Source organism: Haliotis asinina, chromosome 6, assembly GCF_037392515.1.
Source record: "Haliotis asinina isolate JCU_RB_2024 chromosome 6, JCU_Hal_asi_v2, whole genome shotgun sequence".
Classification (NCBI taxonomy): Eukaryota; Metazoa; Mollusca; class Gastropoda; order Lepetellida; family Haliotidae; genus Haliotis; species Haliotis asinina.
This window is the reverse complement of record NC_090285.1, coordinates 2,639,903-2,658,017: the sequence shown is the minus strand read 5'-3', so window position 1 is coordinate 2,658,017 and position 18,115 is coordinate 2,639,903. Positions and strand designations below refer to the sequence as shown.

At 42.9% G+C, this 18,115-nt stretch overlaps 1 protein-coding gene across 1 annotated transcript in view; it reads left to right on the top strand.

Annotated features, from left to right (window-relative positions):
• Window positions 1-299: 299 nt before the first annotated feature.
• The window catches only part of LOC137286276 (ras-related and estrogen-regulated growth inhibitor-like), a 31,462-nt gene continuing 13,646 nt past the window's right edge, over window positions 300-18,115 (top strand). The window contains exon 1 of the mRNA XM_067818033.1: window positions 300-1,100. Within this exon, the coding sequence (XP_067674134.1) occupies window positions 962-1,100 (139 nt within the window). The 5' untranslated portion in view covers window positions 300-961. The remainder of the gene's footprint in view (window positions 1,101-18,115) is intronic.

Here is an 18,115-nt window from a genome sequence, read left to right as displayed (position 1 = left end):
GAGGATTCGGAGATATATCCTGATTTCAAGATAGGCACATTTTCATTAAATCTTCAATCGCCTATCCGGCAAATTTGTTTTCTTATCTCCGTTTTAATCGAAATATCTGATTTTCCTTGCATAGTATGTTCAGAATAGTAATTCAGTTCGTATTGTGGGTAGTTAATGTGGATAATGCCTCTTTTGGGAAAATGAGGTCAGAAATAAAGCACAAGAAGTAATATAATGCAACGATAAGTCTTCCAACCTAATTATTTTAAGCGTGTATTCAGTGGCCTGAGCGTCCGACTTATCGTCTGCTGCAGACAGGATTTCGCGCGTTCTGAACGTGCCGACGTAACAGGAGTTGTTCGCTCGTGCGTGCACGTGCGGCAGAAGACAAGAGCAGAGGTTGGCTGGATGAGAAGGGATCACCCATTTACATGGCCACGCGCAGCTTCATAAATAGCCGTGGCGAGAATATGCCAGACTGGAGAGGAGGTCTGTTCTACGACAACGAAGTGCTTCCATTTGGGTATATCACTGCGCTACCTCTAACAGGGATATGAACATTTGCCTCAGTGTGATAGAACTCACTGACTCTCGATACACTCTCACCTGTGATGTGATGAATGTCAGCACCGGGATAGCCTACACCTGTGTACACCTGTAGACATACTCACCTGGATATTTAGCTGTTCAGTCCACGAGACTTGGATTATATGTAAATGTGGTACTAGAAGATTGTGTGTTAAGTATTATATTATAATAACATTTGTTGGTTTAACAACATCGCTAGAACAGTGGTGATGAGTTTCTTACGTTAGGCCTGAATTAACGAAGTTCCTGAATTAACCTTTCACCTGAAGCTGTTGTCACTTGTGCAACCTGTGGGAATACACACCCAGATGTCAATACTCTCCATGTGACCACGGAGTGTGCACATAGAAGAGGTACATAAAAGTCTTCCGTTTGACACAGAATGAGTGCAGCCAGCGGGATGTCTGAGCCGACCACGGTGAGCACGGGCTCCACCCTCAGACCCTACCTGAGGAGGAAGAAGTCATCCCTTGGGGAGACCAAGGTGGCGGTCCTGGGCATGGAGGGGGTCGGGAAGAGCGGTGAGTACGTCGGTAGGGGTTCGGGAAATGAAAGTGTCGGCTGTAGGCTGTGTTTGTTTGACGCTTGTGTCGTCATATCTGATTGATACCTCACACAACTAACGGTATTTCGGAGTGGGGAGAGGCTCAGCCAGGGGTATAATATGCATACTACAGGAACACTCAGGTCCTGAGTCTAGTAAAGACATAAACGTACCTAACGTTATAGTCCTAGGCCAAATGTTAGAAAAGTCCCTATCTTTTAGGATCTCTCAGCAGCAGTAAACATGTTATTCAGTAATTAGTATGACACCTCCCACCCGCCAAAAATTCTTGTTGATGTGGAACTAGCTACAGGAGGTATCAGGTTACTAAAAACTAACTGGGTTCAGTCCACTGTTGAAACAGTGTCCACATGTTCATAAACAAACTGCTTGAGAATTGATCACATTGTCTAATGTGTGGTGACAAGCACTGGTGTTCAACATGGTCAAGATATGAAGTATGGGTGATAAGGCTAGGTGTATCATATTACCTGATTTTCATGATATCTCTACATTTGGCCTAGGAGTAGTTATCAGTAGTGATAGTGCATGGAGGGTTTCGTCAGGGTTTTCTCATTGTTCCATACTTCTTCATAGTTTTTCACTTTCATTCTATTCCGTTTAATGATAGTTTAAATATTGTTATTTTGCTGATTCCGGATGTTGTATGTACTATATGCTGAACGTAGAAGCAAGATGTAACGATATCTGTATTTACTACACGATAGTATATCACGCTATTCTATCTCAGAATTAGATTTGCCCAGGCTGTTATTACACGACGAGTTTTATTTCCCTGTGTCGTGGTGTTTCCTCTAGACTACAACAATGTGTCGCATGTCGGGAGGTCGAGTTACAGAGGTATATGTCAGAGTAAAGGTAGTGACTATTGAAAACACATGTCTCCCATGGAGAACACAAATCCTAGCTGGTGGATGTAGTCGACTGGTTAATGTGTATGTTGTAACGGAGTCCGGACAGCTGCGTTAAACCGCGTTATTCCATGTCTCGCGCTTGCCAGGCGGTATATCGGAGAGCAGGCACGTAGGGACTTTCATTGCCTCATTACATGGTTCAGGTTTTTTAATTACGTAAATTGTTGAGTTGTGCGACTGTGCAAACAGAAATGCAGTTATCTCACCTCTCTACATAATTGTTTCGGGTTGCCCTTGTGTCGCGGACCATTGCACACCTTTCTTCAAAACCTCACAGACAGGGTGCACTTTAATCCTATAGTTGCAGAACAGTCGGTTTAAGAAATGACACACGAATTTCACTCTTGACTAGCCCATATGAAGCTCTGATTGAGACATAAAATACTAAGAATCAATGCGGTCGGGTATCCAGGTTCGTGCTTTTATCTCAACAAACGTCCACATGATATATATATTTCTGCTAGCGATATCTCTAGATATACACCGAACGATACCTTGACTTCCTAACATCGATATGCACTGTTATAGGACACCCATCACAGTGATGTGGTTCAACTGTCTGTCATCTATAGCGCTGTATCGCATGGCCCTGCCACACAGCTTCAAGCTTCAGAATGTGGAAGGAAGACTGCAGCTGTGCAAGGATGCAAGGCGCGCGTGTATTTAACATGAACCATATTGACAGGGAGTCTGTTCCCGATATATACACGTGTGCTATAGGTTAGACTCCTGACTCAGCGAGTACACGTGCACAGCACACATTACCACACCAGGGAGACGGTAGGCATGGCGGGTCAGTCTGCCATTCAACCCCACCTCAACTTCACAGACGTCACAAACATTGTATCCCCAGAGTTAGAGGCTCAGATGTTTCTTTTCCTTTGCTCGATGTTTTCTAGGGGTGACTTTAAATTTTCCTTAGGATGTGGCAAAAATGTCTTTTTCAATGTGTGTATATATTTTGTAGCACAAAATATATTTTTTTCGGATGTCCACAACATCAGTCAGTGCGAGTTTTCTGTAAATAAAGTAGCAAAGATTTTGAACTTTTGGACGAGAAAAAATAGTTCACGACATGGATCTAAGTACTATATCTCCAGAACAAACACTGTCTTCAATTAGCCTCATGTTTGTGAATTACATTAATAATATATATTATTCTAGCAAAAGGATTTTTGACATGAATGAAAGCAACAAGTTCAGACTCAGATTTAGACATGCTTGTGAATTATTTCAAGGAGCGACATGCGAGGTAGACACAATTTCTGTAATTTTCATAGGTGGAATTACTGAATAGCCACTTGGTTGAAGCGTTTGCCGAGGGTGTAAGTTCGATTAGACACTTGCGAAGAACGCATGAAGCCGGTTCATGGAGACACTCCCCACCCCTTAAAGTTATATGTCTGTTGGTAAACGCACAGCAAACACACTCGCTCACTAGCAGGCATTTCCTAGATGGAGGAAAGCGCCAGTGCACTAACCAGTTCTATCGTCATAGTCCCATTTAACACTGGCCTGCGTACAGTTGTGTACCTGTGTATCAGTCTAGAACAGGTACATCGACCACTGATGAGTTGTACAGGTGTCGACAGGAAGCCGATTTTCTGCTTGATGGCCGGACATAACACTCCCAAAGCCACGCGCCATCATTGTTTGGTTGGAAAGTGAATCTTCATTAGCAGACGTATACTACCAAACCACCACAGAACTTACACCACATCTTTCACTTGCTATAGTTAGTTACTGAAGTTTCCTTTCAATGCACATGTGCCATATAAGTACAGCATCTACCACTGTTTCGATGTCAGCTTCATATGTAGCTGCGTTCATACAGCGTTGTAACACATTGAATATTTACTGTAACATAATTTCATCAAATTGTAAAGATGGGAAGCGCCGCAAGTCCAATCGTGTTGTGGAATAGAGAGAGAGCCCATGTAAAGTAAGATGAGTTTTAATAAATGACCCTTTCGTGACCAAACTTTCAGCAGCGTTGCGCATCCTCCAAGTACCCTTCGTCTGTACACCTGAGAAGAGTATATGTGTTGAACGCAGGTCCATAATTTAACTATCTATATGTAGTGAGTGGGTGAGTTTAGTTTTACGACGCACTCAGCAATATTCCAGCTATATGGCGGCGGTCTGTAAATAATCGAATCTGCACCAGACAATCCAGTGATCAGCAACATGAGCATAGATCTGCGCAATTGGGAACCGATGACATGTGTCAACCAAGTCAGCAAGCCTGACCACCCGATCCCGTTAGTCGCCTCTTACGACAAGCATAGTCGCCTTTTATGGCAAGTAATGTCCTTGATGCCAGCAAGAACTTCTGACGAGTAAGATGTATTGATGTCTGTTTCTCTGTTAATTACCTTATGTAGTCTTACCCCCTGAAATGTATTGTCCCATCCTCTCACCCTCCCCCACCCCCACACACTCATTTTCTACGGTGAGGTTTACGCTCAACAGCGGGAATGTCAATCACCTCATGGTTGTATGCTCTTACCCTTCCTTCATCAGCACTGTCAGGAAGTCAGCAGTTATCGACTGCCGAGCCACCATAGTAGTTGCCTGAGTATAGACCCACAGAACCATCCGGCCTCACACGGACTTATACTCGAATCATATCAGCTCAGAGTCAGATTATCATTAATCTCTCCTTCTCTTTTTCTGATAGGACATTGACATCTCAGGGGTATTCACTCTATAAGACACTCGTGTAAAGATCGATGTATTTTGTCATTAAGTGAACTTACGAAAACTTATAGAATCAAAGATACAGTTCATGATAGTTATCAGGTTCTTCCAAATATACCCAAAACTTCGAAAGATACTGTTCGAAAAAGTGCATTGATTGTTCATTATCATTATCATAACAAAACACCGATAGGTTTATTTCTAGCACCAACGAGACCCAGAAACGTTTATGATAAACTTCATGTGAAAAATGGCACAATATCTTTAATATTGCAATTCAGTGGGAACATATTTTTTAAAAAAGGTACTGAATTGATTGACTTCCAGTGTATGCTTATCCATTATACTGACTATATAAGAAAAGAGAATTGCTGAGAATGAAATTAGGTGATCATGGCAATTGCTCCCTTTGTAACATTTTGTAATCTCGGAACATTTGATACATGTTTACTGGGCACGCGACCTTACTCCCAAATAAGTGTAATATCCAGGTACAGATTTCACATGGCCTTACTCCCAAACAAGTGTAATATCCAGGTACAGATTTCACATGGCCTTACTCCCAAACAAGTGTAATATCCAGGAACAGATTTCACATGGCCTTACTCCCAAACAAGTGTAATATCCAGATACAGATTTCACATGGCCTTACTCCCAAACAAGTGTAATATCCAGATACAGATTTCACATGGCCTTACTCCCAAACAAGTGTAATATCCAGATACAGATTTCACATGGCCTTACACCCAAACAAGTGTAATATCCAGATACAGATTTCACATGACCTTACTTCCAAACAAGTGTAATATCCAGATACAGATTTCACATGGCCTTACTCCCAAACAAGTCCAATACCCAGATTCAGATTTCGCATGGCCTTACTCCCAAACAAGTGTAATATCCAGGAACAAGATTTCACATGGCCTTACTCCCAAACATGTGCAATATCCAGATACAGATTTCACATGGCCTTACTCATAAACCAGTGTATTACCCAAGTACAACCTCTACATGGGGCATACTCCCGAACAAATGTAATACACAAGGCACAGCATTCGCAAGGACCTATTCCATAACAAGTCCAGTGTAATATCACGACAATAATTATTTGGACTGATTTCGTGAAAAGGCCAAATCATGTTCTTGCGAAGACATTTGTTAAGTACAGTCTGTTTTCACCGCATCCATTCCCCCGAGATGAGTGTTACACCTTGTGTAGACCTGTACCACTATGATGTCACATCTTCGGAGACATGTCACAATATGGGCACCACAGAGGATCGGAGTGTGTTGCTGTCTTTCTATCCTTAACATTATTTTATAACGTACATGATAATTATCTGACCGTTTTGTAGGGGACTATTGTTTCAAGTATTCAACGCTTTCAATTTTCACATAGCAGCTGTCATCACCCATACCCTCTTTCACCACTGTTGGCATACGATATTTACTTATCTACTTTACAAAAAATCTAATATTTAAAAAAGTGTACTGGAAATATGCGCGTGAGTGGACGTTGTTGATGATGTGTCGCGTGCAGCCGCAGGAAATACGGACGTTGCATCACCTCAAAGTATCTGAGATTTACAAACCTAATGATGCTCAGTAGCTTGTCTTATATTTCAAAGAAAGTACGTTTACAGATGTAATCGTTGTATATTCATGGTTTTTAGCTGTCCAGATCAATTAATATGCAGAGGAAGTGTAAAAGCAAATATACAAAATTACAAAATTGAGTTCACATGAATATTAAAAGCAGACAAACTGACCAACGGTAAGTAGCTGTTACATTGAAGGTGTCTGAGGATGGAGTGAGTGAATGAGTGAGTTTAGTTTTACGCCACACTCAGCAATATTCCAGCTATATGGCGGCGGTCTGTAAATAATCGAGTCTGGACCAGACAATCCAGTGATCAGCAACATGAGCATCGATCTGCGCAATTGGGAACCGATGACATGTGCCAACCAAGTCAGCGAGCCTGACCACCCGATCCCGTTAGTCGCCTCATACGACAAGCTGAGTCGCCTTTTATGGCAAGCATGGGTTGCTGAAGGCCTATTCTACCCCGGGACCTTCACGGGGTCTTGAGGATGGAAGCGAATAGGGTTTATTCAGTTTGATCTTTGATCTGTAAGAATATACCCAGCTCAGGGACTTAACTGAAGTGATCAACGCCTGTGACTGGTTCGTACTGTGTAACTGTGATACTGTTCAAAGGGGCAATAAGGTTTAGTTGCGGTCTCGCGTTTCTCAGCTGAAGAGCTTTCTGGGATTGGCTTTCTGTTAACTTCGTCTGACAGCAGGTTACCACAGAGGCTGACTGGCATGTGGAAAGTACCTCAGCCTATACATTTGTGTCCGGTGCTGGGGAATTCAGCCTCTGATTAGACGTACTCTGTCAGCTGGACAGCGCGTTATGGTGGCCCTGTCTGTTGAAAGACTGGAGCAGGATCGCGAGTCTGCAATGGAAGATGTGAAGTGCTGGCCAGTAATCAGCTGTTAATATAGCATGGAATGGCCAGCTAATGGCAAGTTTGAACTAGGTCAACACAGCGGTGGATGTTTATGGTGACAGATTCACCTTCGGCGCAGAGGTACAACTTCTTGTAGCGTTCTTTAATTGACAAGTGGATTGAATGACGGCTGATGAAAGCGAAGATGAGGAAGTCACTGTTTGTTTTTACGATGCTGTTTAGTTAGCAAAGACAAGGATCATGCTTGATACATACATATACCCGTAAGAAACAAGGATGGCTTTGCCTGATATTGGTTTGGAAAGAAGGCTGCTTATCATCCAGCTTGATACCATGTAAATACATTGGCGTTGATACAGGTAGCCTTGCTCCAAGCTGTGCTGAATGCTATACTGGCGCTGATATAGATAGCCTTGCTCCAAGCCCATGCATGTATTGGAATTCTATCCTTTAAAGGACAAATGTGGATAAGGGGACAGTCTAAGAACACCAGTTTGTTATTCAAATTTCTTGGGAAATTTCAAGCTATGGGTTATTGCTTTAGAGATTTATTCAAGTCTGTAACACTTGAGGGCACATTCTGTAAAAGGCAATATATATAGTAGACGTGTAAATACCGTTGCTCTTATATACGTGGGGGCACATGCAGGAACAGCTAGACTGGGCAATATGTATAGTTGCAGGTAGACGTGTAAATACCGTTGCTCTTATATACGTGGGGGCACATGCAGGAACAGCTAGACTGGGCAATATGTATAGTTGCAGGTAGACGTGTAAATACCGTTGCTCTTATATACGTGGGGGCACATGCAGGAACAGCTAGACTGGGCAATATGTATAGTTGCAGGTAGACGTGTAAATACCGTTGCTGTTATATACGTGGGGGCACATGCAGGAACAGCTGGACTGGGCAATATGTATAGTTGCAGGTAGACGTGTAAATACCGTTGCTCTTATACGTGGAGGCACATGCAGGAACAGCTAGACTGGGCAATGATGTAGCAGCATGACCTGTGAATATCTTTGCCCTGGTATTTAGGGGCACACATACTAGTGCTCACTGATTTTTTTTACTTCTGAATGTGAATAATTCGAATATTTTCCAACCACGATATATACCAGGTGTGTAATAACGTACATTATTCCGGTACAGCCAATCGCCGTCTTTGATACAACTGCCACCTGATACTCATCCCTGTAAACCGTTATGGTGAGCTTGAGACAGATGCGTACATTGTTTTCAATGTATAATGCCAATTTCTTGTGACACCCTTCAACCCCAGATCTTGAACATTGTCTGAGAACGACGTAAAAATACTTATTCTCTGTATTTGCAAACACCGTTGAAGATTAAACCTAATGAACTTGGAATTGCGGGAGTAGTTTATGAAATATACCACCGTGTTTGTGTTTGCCTTTCAAGAAGTTGATGACATCACGTGGCAACATTTCCCAGCAGGGCGCGCCCAAAGTTACAGGATGTACGCCATACAATGTGATACTGCGATATTTACATCGCCGTATGGGTTGATCGAGTTATCCCAACTGGATAACATTTTGCTGTGTATACTAATATTCCAAATGAGTGTTCTGCTGTTTGTTTATGATACCGTCACAATGGCGCCAATATCGCACTGGTACCGTAATGTGGAGACCTTTCGCACTGCACCACGAGAGGCAGACCAGCCAATCAGAGTTGTCAGAAACAAGTAGCCACATACAGTGATAACACGTGCTGCACGTGCAGTAAACCAACACTCATCATTGGCCAAGCTGTTGTTCAACTTAACTACAGTTCAACATAGCTGCATTTACTGCTAGAAAATGGCGAGTCATCTAAATGGCAGATGGATCTCAAAAAGGCAATATTTTCAATCGTGCCATTTAAATATTTCCTCAAAATTCTATACGATACATTACCTAGGGATCATTGGACCATTCTTTAATAGTATCGTACTACGAGCAATCTTTCACATGTCAAAACATTGATTAGAGAACAGTCTCGTTTCCTGTTTACTTGTTTCCGTCCTATTGCGCAACTTAGTGCGATAACCAGTCTAGTTAAGTGGATTCATAAATATTAATCAGTATGATTTGATGTCTATGCACTTGAATATTGCAACACTAGGCCCCTTCTAATCCTAGCACACACGTAGTACGGCATACTCTGTCGTAAAGCGAGCTCTGACAAACGGAAACCTGGAAATCGTGGAAATCTCAAAACGCGGCTTTGCCGCTAGAAAAGTTTGGCTTTCTCTGACGGAACTGATATTACACGAACCTCGTTGTGCGTTACAGAACTGCCCTTAATAAGCTCAAAAAACCCCCACATAACAGTTTTAACCAGTGAGTCAGATGCATTGTGATTCATCTTACGACCTGATCCAACATGGGCAGTCTGCGATTCCATAGTTAAGGTATGCTGCCTGAACCTCGACATAAAGTATAGAAAGACGGTGTTATTAAAGTTTATAATTACTATTCATTTATAAATATCATTTCCTTATGAAACAAGGAATTGGAATTCAGTTTAACAAGAATTGTTTGATGTGTCAATTTACACTTTCACACGAGAAAATTTGGATCGGCTGAAAAGTGGTCAGTGTCTGAATAGGTTAATGAGACTTATGTTTCGGTATGTTCCATGAAATCAAGAAAACATCGTCAGCAATATCATAAGGTTTCCACGGCACGTTACAGATATATGAAAAAATCTGGTTCTTTCTTCAATTTTTGAGTAGTATAGAAAGTGTGTCAGGTTGAGGAAATGTAAAGATCAATTTTAGCATACACGATCCACTCTTGAATCTATGCACACAGATAACCGCAATTTCCGGGCAGAAAATAGAAAAATTGGAAATAATGTTGAAAAAGTACGAAGGAGGTGTGGGTTCAGGTGCAAATTAATAAGTACAAAGCAGGTTTGTGGCACTGCACCAGGAAGTCAGAATGGCCAGCGCATACCTTACCGCTTAGCAAATACCTGTCAAATAAAGAACTCTTCTTTCTTTACTTCCGCAGACAGGTACCCAGTACTTAACTGCCAATCAATTCCTCCTTAAAGTAAGAGTCCCCTCTTCAACCTCTTGTGAGAGTTATCTGCCCCTAGGCATGCACTGGATTCAACCCTGGTTATAAGTATTCCATGAATGTATGTTTCACATTCACAAACGGATTTTTTAACTGAGATGTTTCGTATTAACGTTTCTATAATTCAGTTTGGATAGGGTGCTGAGTGGGAGAACTAATTCATGCAAGACATACTGCAACTCAATTTGACGGCACATTGTCAGACAGATATAGTATCTGTCATTTACCGTCACAGGGATGCGTCGTTTAAATGAACGCTTCCCATAATGATATATGTGTTTGTTGCAAGTGAGGTATGTTTACGGTTACCTCATTTCTTATCAGGAATGAAATAGGCGTGACATTTCACTTTCTGTCAGGTCTAATTAGACATGATATCAGACTAACTGAAACTACACTTATACAGTTAGTTTAGTTGTACACCACTCAGCAATATTCTAGCTATGTGGCGGAGGTCTATAAATAAGCATCGATCTGCGCAAGTGGGAACCGATGACGTGTCAACCAAGCCACGGAGCCTGACCATCCGATCCCGTTAATCAGATCTTACGAAAAGCATGGGTTTCTAAATATCGATTTTAACCCGGCTCTTCACGGGTCTGCACTCATACAATCATGAGTAGATTAATGATTAGGTCGAGATAATGTCACCATACTGGAACATATATCTGTAATACGAAATGACCCGTGAAGGTCCGGGGGTAGAATATGCCTTCAGTAACCCGTGCTTGACATAATGACGACTATAAAGAGGCGACTAACGGGATCTGGTGGCCAGGCTCGCTGACTTGGTTGCCACATGTCATCGTTTCCCAATTGCGCAGATCGATCCATGATGTTGATCACTGGATTGTCTGGTCCAGACTCGACAATTTACAGACCGCCGCCATATAGCTGGAATATTGCTGAGTGCGGTGTAAATTCTCAATTCACTCACTCAATAGAATATGGGGGTGTCACCCATTTTGTTCTGGGGAGGTAGAGGTAGGGGACATCAATTTTGTACACATGTTCTGTAGGGAGGGGGGCAATGATTTTTGTACAAGACAATCAGGGGCTCACTTACTTTACACATTAATTTTAGTTGGGGGGATGGAGGGAGAGTGTCACATTGTACATGCATTGCTGAAATCCGCGTAAAACAAAACTCACGCACACGTTTAGAGTCCATATACAGGCAACTTCAGTTGATGCATGTTAATACCAACCTCTACCAGTCTCGGGGCGGTGGGGTAGCCTAGTGGTTAAAGCATCACACCAAAGACCTGGGTTCGAGATCCCACATGCAAGCAATATATAAAGCCCATTTCTGGTATCCCTGGCCGTGATATTGATAAAAGCGACGTTAAACCCATTCTCTTCCCACAGAGGTTACTCCTGACGTAGGAAGATATGGCAGGACTAACATCTGTGGGAAGACGTAGGAAGATATGGCAGGAGTAACGTCTGTGGGAAGACGTAGGAAGATATGGCAGGAGTAACATCTGTGGGAAGACGTAGGAAGATATGGCAGGACTAACATCTGTGGGAAGACGTAGGAAGTTATGGCAGGAGTAACATCTGTGGGAAGAGGATGCGTTAATATTAAACCGTACTCACTCACTCACTCTGCCAGTCTCCTGTCATCAACTTGGTACAGTTGGCAATTGCAAAATTGATATTTTCCGAGTTGATTTCACAAATACCAAACGTATCAACTGCGGGCGTTGGTTGCATGCTAGGACGTTCGTGGACGTCATCCCTTGTGAAAAGTGTACCGGTCAAGTATACATTGTGTCAGGGTACTCTTAACTTATAGTGGAATTATTTTTTTCTTGCCAAATGTATCGGGAAGATCTGTAATGGCCGAGCAGAGACCACATAATTCTAAAATCAATTCTGACTGTCATCTATAGATTGGGGCCAGCGCTCTTCCCCATCCAGCTGTTGTTACGTCTCCTTATGATGACACTTGTTTTGTATCATAGCTTACAAAGTATGGCATCCTTTTAACAGATGCCCGACAAAGTGAAACGCTGGAGCCCTACTTTGAGATAACCACATCCAAATGTCTCCTTTCACTACGTCGACATTAGGTAGTAGAGCCAATGCCAAGCCATTGTGGCACACTAGGAGCTGAATCGGCATAGTGTGTGGAACAGGAAGACTGCTCGAGAACATGAGATGACCGGCGCGAGGTGTCTGGTTGCTGGTGTTGAAGACAGCGTTAAGAACCATGTTGTTGTTGGCGATGTCGTCAGACAGGGAAACTAGGTCAGGCCATCAATTATTTCCCCATGGCTTTCTCAGTTTGACAGCAGCTGCTAAGATAATCCAGGCGATAGTGTGGCTTATTGGATAAGGCTTCGCTCGTCACGTCCTGAGCTCTGGTTCGATTCTCCAGATGGCTGCAATGTGTGAAGTACCTTACCCACGTCTACAGTAGCTGTTTTCTAATTAATTGTTACTGAATGCGTAAAGTCTCTGTTTGCCGTAAACAATTGAACTGATTCTTTGGAAATAAAGAACGCTTAAGGGTAATCATATTCTGTATACCAGCTCGGGTGATACAAACCTGACTCGAGTTTTGCGGTGTTGGTAACAACGTCCAGTTTAAACAACAAATGGTTTGAAGTTCTAATTTAGTTAACCGGGGCATGTAGTAATTGTAGCAAATACGGTTCTGCAAAACGCAATTATGGTCCGCCTGACACTTGATAACAATGGAAACATAAATCAGGATTTGAAGAATATAAATTGTACATAACATAAAAATGGCATTCAATTTGCCTTTATAACATAACATTTTAGTGCAGTTTGATGTAATTCTGACATTTACAGATGTACTAATGGATTATCTATTTAATACGCCGTTAATAATACAATCTGATTGCAGTAACAAGTTTAACTAGAATTTATCTAAATATATTTATTAACCTTGAGTGATCTTTTCGATCATCATTATGTGGCAGGCCTTCAGTAAGTACCGACGTCGGCCTGGCCATATATTATATCTTTATCTGTCGATGTTCTTTATTGAAAACAATACAGTGCTCATTAAACAATGTCGTCTGCGTACAGTAACTCACTAATGAACCAGATGCCTTCACTTGACTGTTCCGATATGTGCACTCAAGCATTAATGTGTCTCACAAATGGGAGTTCTCCCTATATTGCCATTCCGATCGCGAGGGACAGTCAGCAATATTTACTAATAATCTTCATATCAGTATCACCTTGTACGCGAATCTGAGCTTAGCAATGACAAGGAAACAATTCCTACACTGCACTGGACGCGTTTTCAGTCAAGCGATGGAAAACTAACTACTCAGTGATATCTAACCAACATTTTAATACCTGGTGCATAGTGGCTTCATGAACATATGTACCTTTCAGCACTTGGTTGCAGTCACTGAATTGTGAAGATATGCAGGGATTCATATGGGTAATTAAATAATACGGGTTTACGATGGTTGACTGATTTTATGTACCGTGCACTTTACATGTTTTAGGAACAGTGACCTGTCATGCACTCAAGGTATTGATCTTATATGTACGTCTAGGCATGATCTAGGTGCTCCACGCCTTGAAGATGGATAACTGTGTCAGTGACCACATTGGTGGGCGCGTTTCATCTTGGTTCTGGACTGCTAAGTTTTACAAAACTTAGGATGTTGGGATGGCAAGCGTGCATAGTGGTTCTGGATTGTTCAGTTTTTCAAAACTTAGGATGTTGAGATGGCAAGTTTGCATCTTGGTGTGCCACCCTTTGGTGTTCCCGGTCACAGAACTGCCGTTAGCAAAGTGGTTCCAGTGATGTTTTCTATATTCACTTATTTATGTGTTGAAGCTTTTTACTGCATCATCTCAAGTCTCATAGTCAGAGGGCGGTGGAGTAGCCTAGTGGTTAGAGCGTTCTCCGTAGGGCCGGGTTTGATTTCCCACATTGGTTCAGTGTGTCAAACACATTTCCGATATCCCACCGTGCTATTGCTACAGTATTGCCGAAAGCGGCGTAAAACCATACTCACTCACACGATCACATGAAGGACAAATCCATCTCCTACAGCGCAGTAACAGCACTGCCACCCATATTTGCTTAAACGTGGATACGTTAAGCATTGTCAGTGTGAGGTGATGCCGGGTCTTTCGCACAGTAGGTAACGTAGATGTAGCGTTAATAGCAGGAGGAACAACCTTTATGTCGAGGGGCTTAAGGTCATTCTGTACATCTTCAGTCAGACAATATTTGTCGCAGCAATCTATATTAGGCCCTTTACTGCATGCACCATCTCGTGCATCTTCAGACAGTCGTTCAGCCTCCCTGTCGATGTACAATCTGTATCCTCATCGTTGTTAATACGATAATGGTTGCCAGTCAACACAGAGGAGGGTAATGATAGCGATCGGGCTTACAAAACGATGCAACAGGATACCCTATCTCGGTAACAGCTGTTAATGTGTTCGTCAGTTGTTTGTTGAGTCTGACCCTCGGGAACGTGTCAATGCTATCAGTTATTACCTCTGTAAAGAACGTAAAACAATAATTATACAGGCGACCGGGGAATGTGTGGACCTCTGCCGCATTGATCTACTGCCTCAGTACAGATGTAATATGCCTCTAAACACAAGTCCCGTTAACGTTTTTAATGTCAAAACTTCCGATGCAGTGGGTACTTTTTTTCTGTATTCTATGTTTCCCCTCGCTAAGGTGCCCTGCGACAGATACCGCCGAGCTAAGCAGTAGTTGTTGTTTGGGTGTGGAGTAAGTTACTTGAATCGTAGTTCCACGTTGGCCTTTAGACGAGCAGCTAACCTTTACTGTGGTAGTTTATAGGGAGAAACGCTCTGGCCTCTAGAGTGCAGAGCACATCGCAGGAACCTAGCTCAGTCGGGCACATTGTTATGATATCGCGTGTCCCGAGATCTAAAGGAGGAAATACTACATTTTTATGTATAAAAACCTGTGGAGCAAGGTGACGTATGTTTTCGGATTGTCTGCACGTATCCTGTTTGGTATGCTTGGACTGAGTGGTGCTGCTCTCTACCTGTGATTGTGTTTTTATTTGGATTTGTTCGTCGGGGTGTGGGGCGTATAAACAACACGTGTTGTTGTTAACGTTGTTTGTATCAATGCAGCCCCTGACGTCGCACCCGACCTATTCATGCATTCTTGAGTGAGTGAGTGAGTGAATAAGTGTCAAATGGGAACTGTAACTTATGGACGATCCAAGCATTCTGGATGCGATGACACACCATCATTAGCCATGTCTGCCCTACGAAGGTTGTATAGTTAGTCCTGAAGACATAATTTTCAAAACGTTATGCCCTCAGGTTCCCGTATATTAATGTCCTCAGTGTCGACAGGTAAAATTATCTTTAAAGCGACTTATGTGTCATTGTTGAAAGTTTCCCTCTTTGACCTTTGATCATTGGTTCCCACATGAGGCGCGTAGCTAGCGTGGGGGTTACAGCGTTGCGTCGTCACGCCGGAGTCCGTGTTCTATTCCCTACATGTGTGAATGAGCGGAATATTGCTACCAGCGGCGTAACACCATTCTTGTAATGCAAACCCATCATCTACAGTGGGCAGTGTTTCTTGTCATATTTCAACGTATTACTAGGATTTTGTGACTGTATTAAATTAATGTGTGAGTATGTTCGTACAGAGTTCCAGGGTTACGTAATGTACAAAGCTCCCGTCGCCAGAAATGTTCTCTAGCCGAACGAAGAATTACCATCCTTTTGAAAGGCTAAAACCCTCATGCAGAATCTTTGGCCTCCGTAGCTCTTGTCAAAAATGAGCTTGCAGCAGAGTACTTCTGTAACCGTAGGGCTCCCGTCTAGAGCGCTCTATCTTCACCATCAACCTATTGCATGTGTTTCTTGTGTTTCTTTCTGAGGAATGTCACTCCCGCGTGCAGGGCGCCGACTTCCTCATGCTGGAGCTGCTCGTCAATGTCTTCATATTGTGATCCATTCTCAGCTCCATAGTGAGAGAGGTAGCTGCCTCTGAAGGTCAAGAGCTACCCGACAGGATGAGTTGGTAGTGTGCGGACCACCATTCTCAGCTCCATAGTGAGAGAGGTAGCTGCCTCTGAAGGTCAAGAGCTACCCGACAGGATGAGTTGGTAGTGTGCGGACCACCATTCTCAGCTCCATAGTGAGAGAGGTAGCTGCCTCTGAAGGTCAAGAGCTACCCGACAGGATGAGTTGGTAGTGTGCGGACCACCATTCTCAGCTCCATAGTGAGAGAGGTAGCTGCCTCTGAAGGTCAAGAGCTACCCGACAGGATGAGTTGGTAGTGTGCGGACCACCATTTAGTACAGTACAGTGCAGTACAGAACAGTACAGTACAGTATCTACTTAATCTAGAAGACCTGTAAAGGTCAAGGGTAGAAAAGGCTTTCAGCAACTCATGTTTGCCATAAAAGGCGACTATGCCTGTCGTGAGAGGCTGGGATATTGCTGAGTGTGGGGTAAAGCTAAACTCACTCACTCCCTCACGTATTCAACAGGCAATGGATGCTCTGTCATCTGACGAACCGCCCAGAGTTGCTACATCGGTCATGCACGAAAATATCAACGTTAATTCAGATCCCAGATTCGCCCTGGGTTCCATGCTTCTGCTCGTTCATGGAATGAGGTGGTGGGTAGCCTAATAGTTAAATAGTTTGGTCTTCACGCCGAAGACCCGGGTTCGATTCCCCACGTGGGTACAATGTGTGAAGTCCATTTCTGGTGATATTGCTGGAATACAGCTAAGACGGCGAAAAACCAAAGTCACTCGTTCGTTGCACTAGCGTGCTAACAGCATACACAACATCGTCGTGTCAAGCCACAATACACATGGAATACTTGAGAGAGTCTTTAAACCACCTCACTCGCTACTGTCAGTGTGTATTGCAATAGTTCTCAGACTGTGGCATCAGGTAGTACTACCCGAGGTGACCCAAGAGGAGGACGTTCGCTCCCCCCCTCACTATAGCTCCACGTAATCTTCACCTCGCACACTGCAATTCTAAGTATCGGAAATCGGAAACCTGTTGCAATTTTTACACATACCAATATTGCTAATCTGACACACAACGGCTGTTCTTTACTCAAGAGATTGTATCTGTGGGGTTCCTGGAATTCTCCGAGTGTTTCAGTGGTAACCCCTGCCTGGAATCAGGCTAATGCCAATGCATGCGCACCTGGTTCGCCCTCTGTAATACTTCAAATCACAACATATGCATAACAAACTAGCAAGAAATCCTCACAATTCACAAAATATAGAAATCTTGAAAATCCAGCAAATGTAATTAATAAAGGTGAGAAGTCAGATATGAATGATGCTTGCGTGATGTTTTGAGCCATATCGCCAGTACATCGTAATGTTGTGTTAGGCTCTATCTACGGTACATTGTCCGGCTCTGCCTACTACACATTGCTACCAGCAGCAGTCGCTGTAACACTTTACACAACGATTACACAACTATGTAACGTAGGTGGACGTGAACTGAGTTAGATGGACAGTCATAAACTGCTGAACCTAACACTCACTCTGGTACCTTAGTGTACACTTCTAAGACACTGTTACACGTTATTTACGATATCTGAAACACTTCTCTGAAGATCGCTGAGATACCAACTTGGAATAAGATTAGTTGCATTTTGTTGAAGTTTAAAGTCAGAAAGTGACGATCTTATATCCGACTATACGGTGTAGCTCCAGATGTGTGTTCTACAATCCCAGGGTCCTTGGCTTGGCGGGGCCGAGCACGTGGCTGTGTTTACTGATTTCCTTGTTCAAGTACTGTAGCAGCGATAA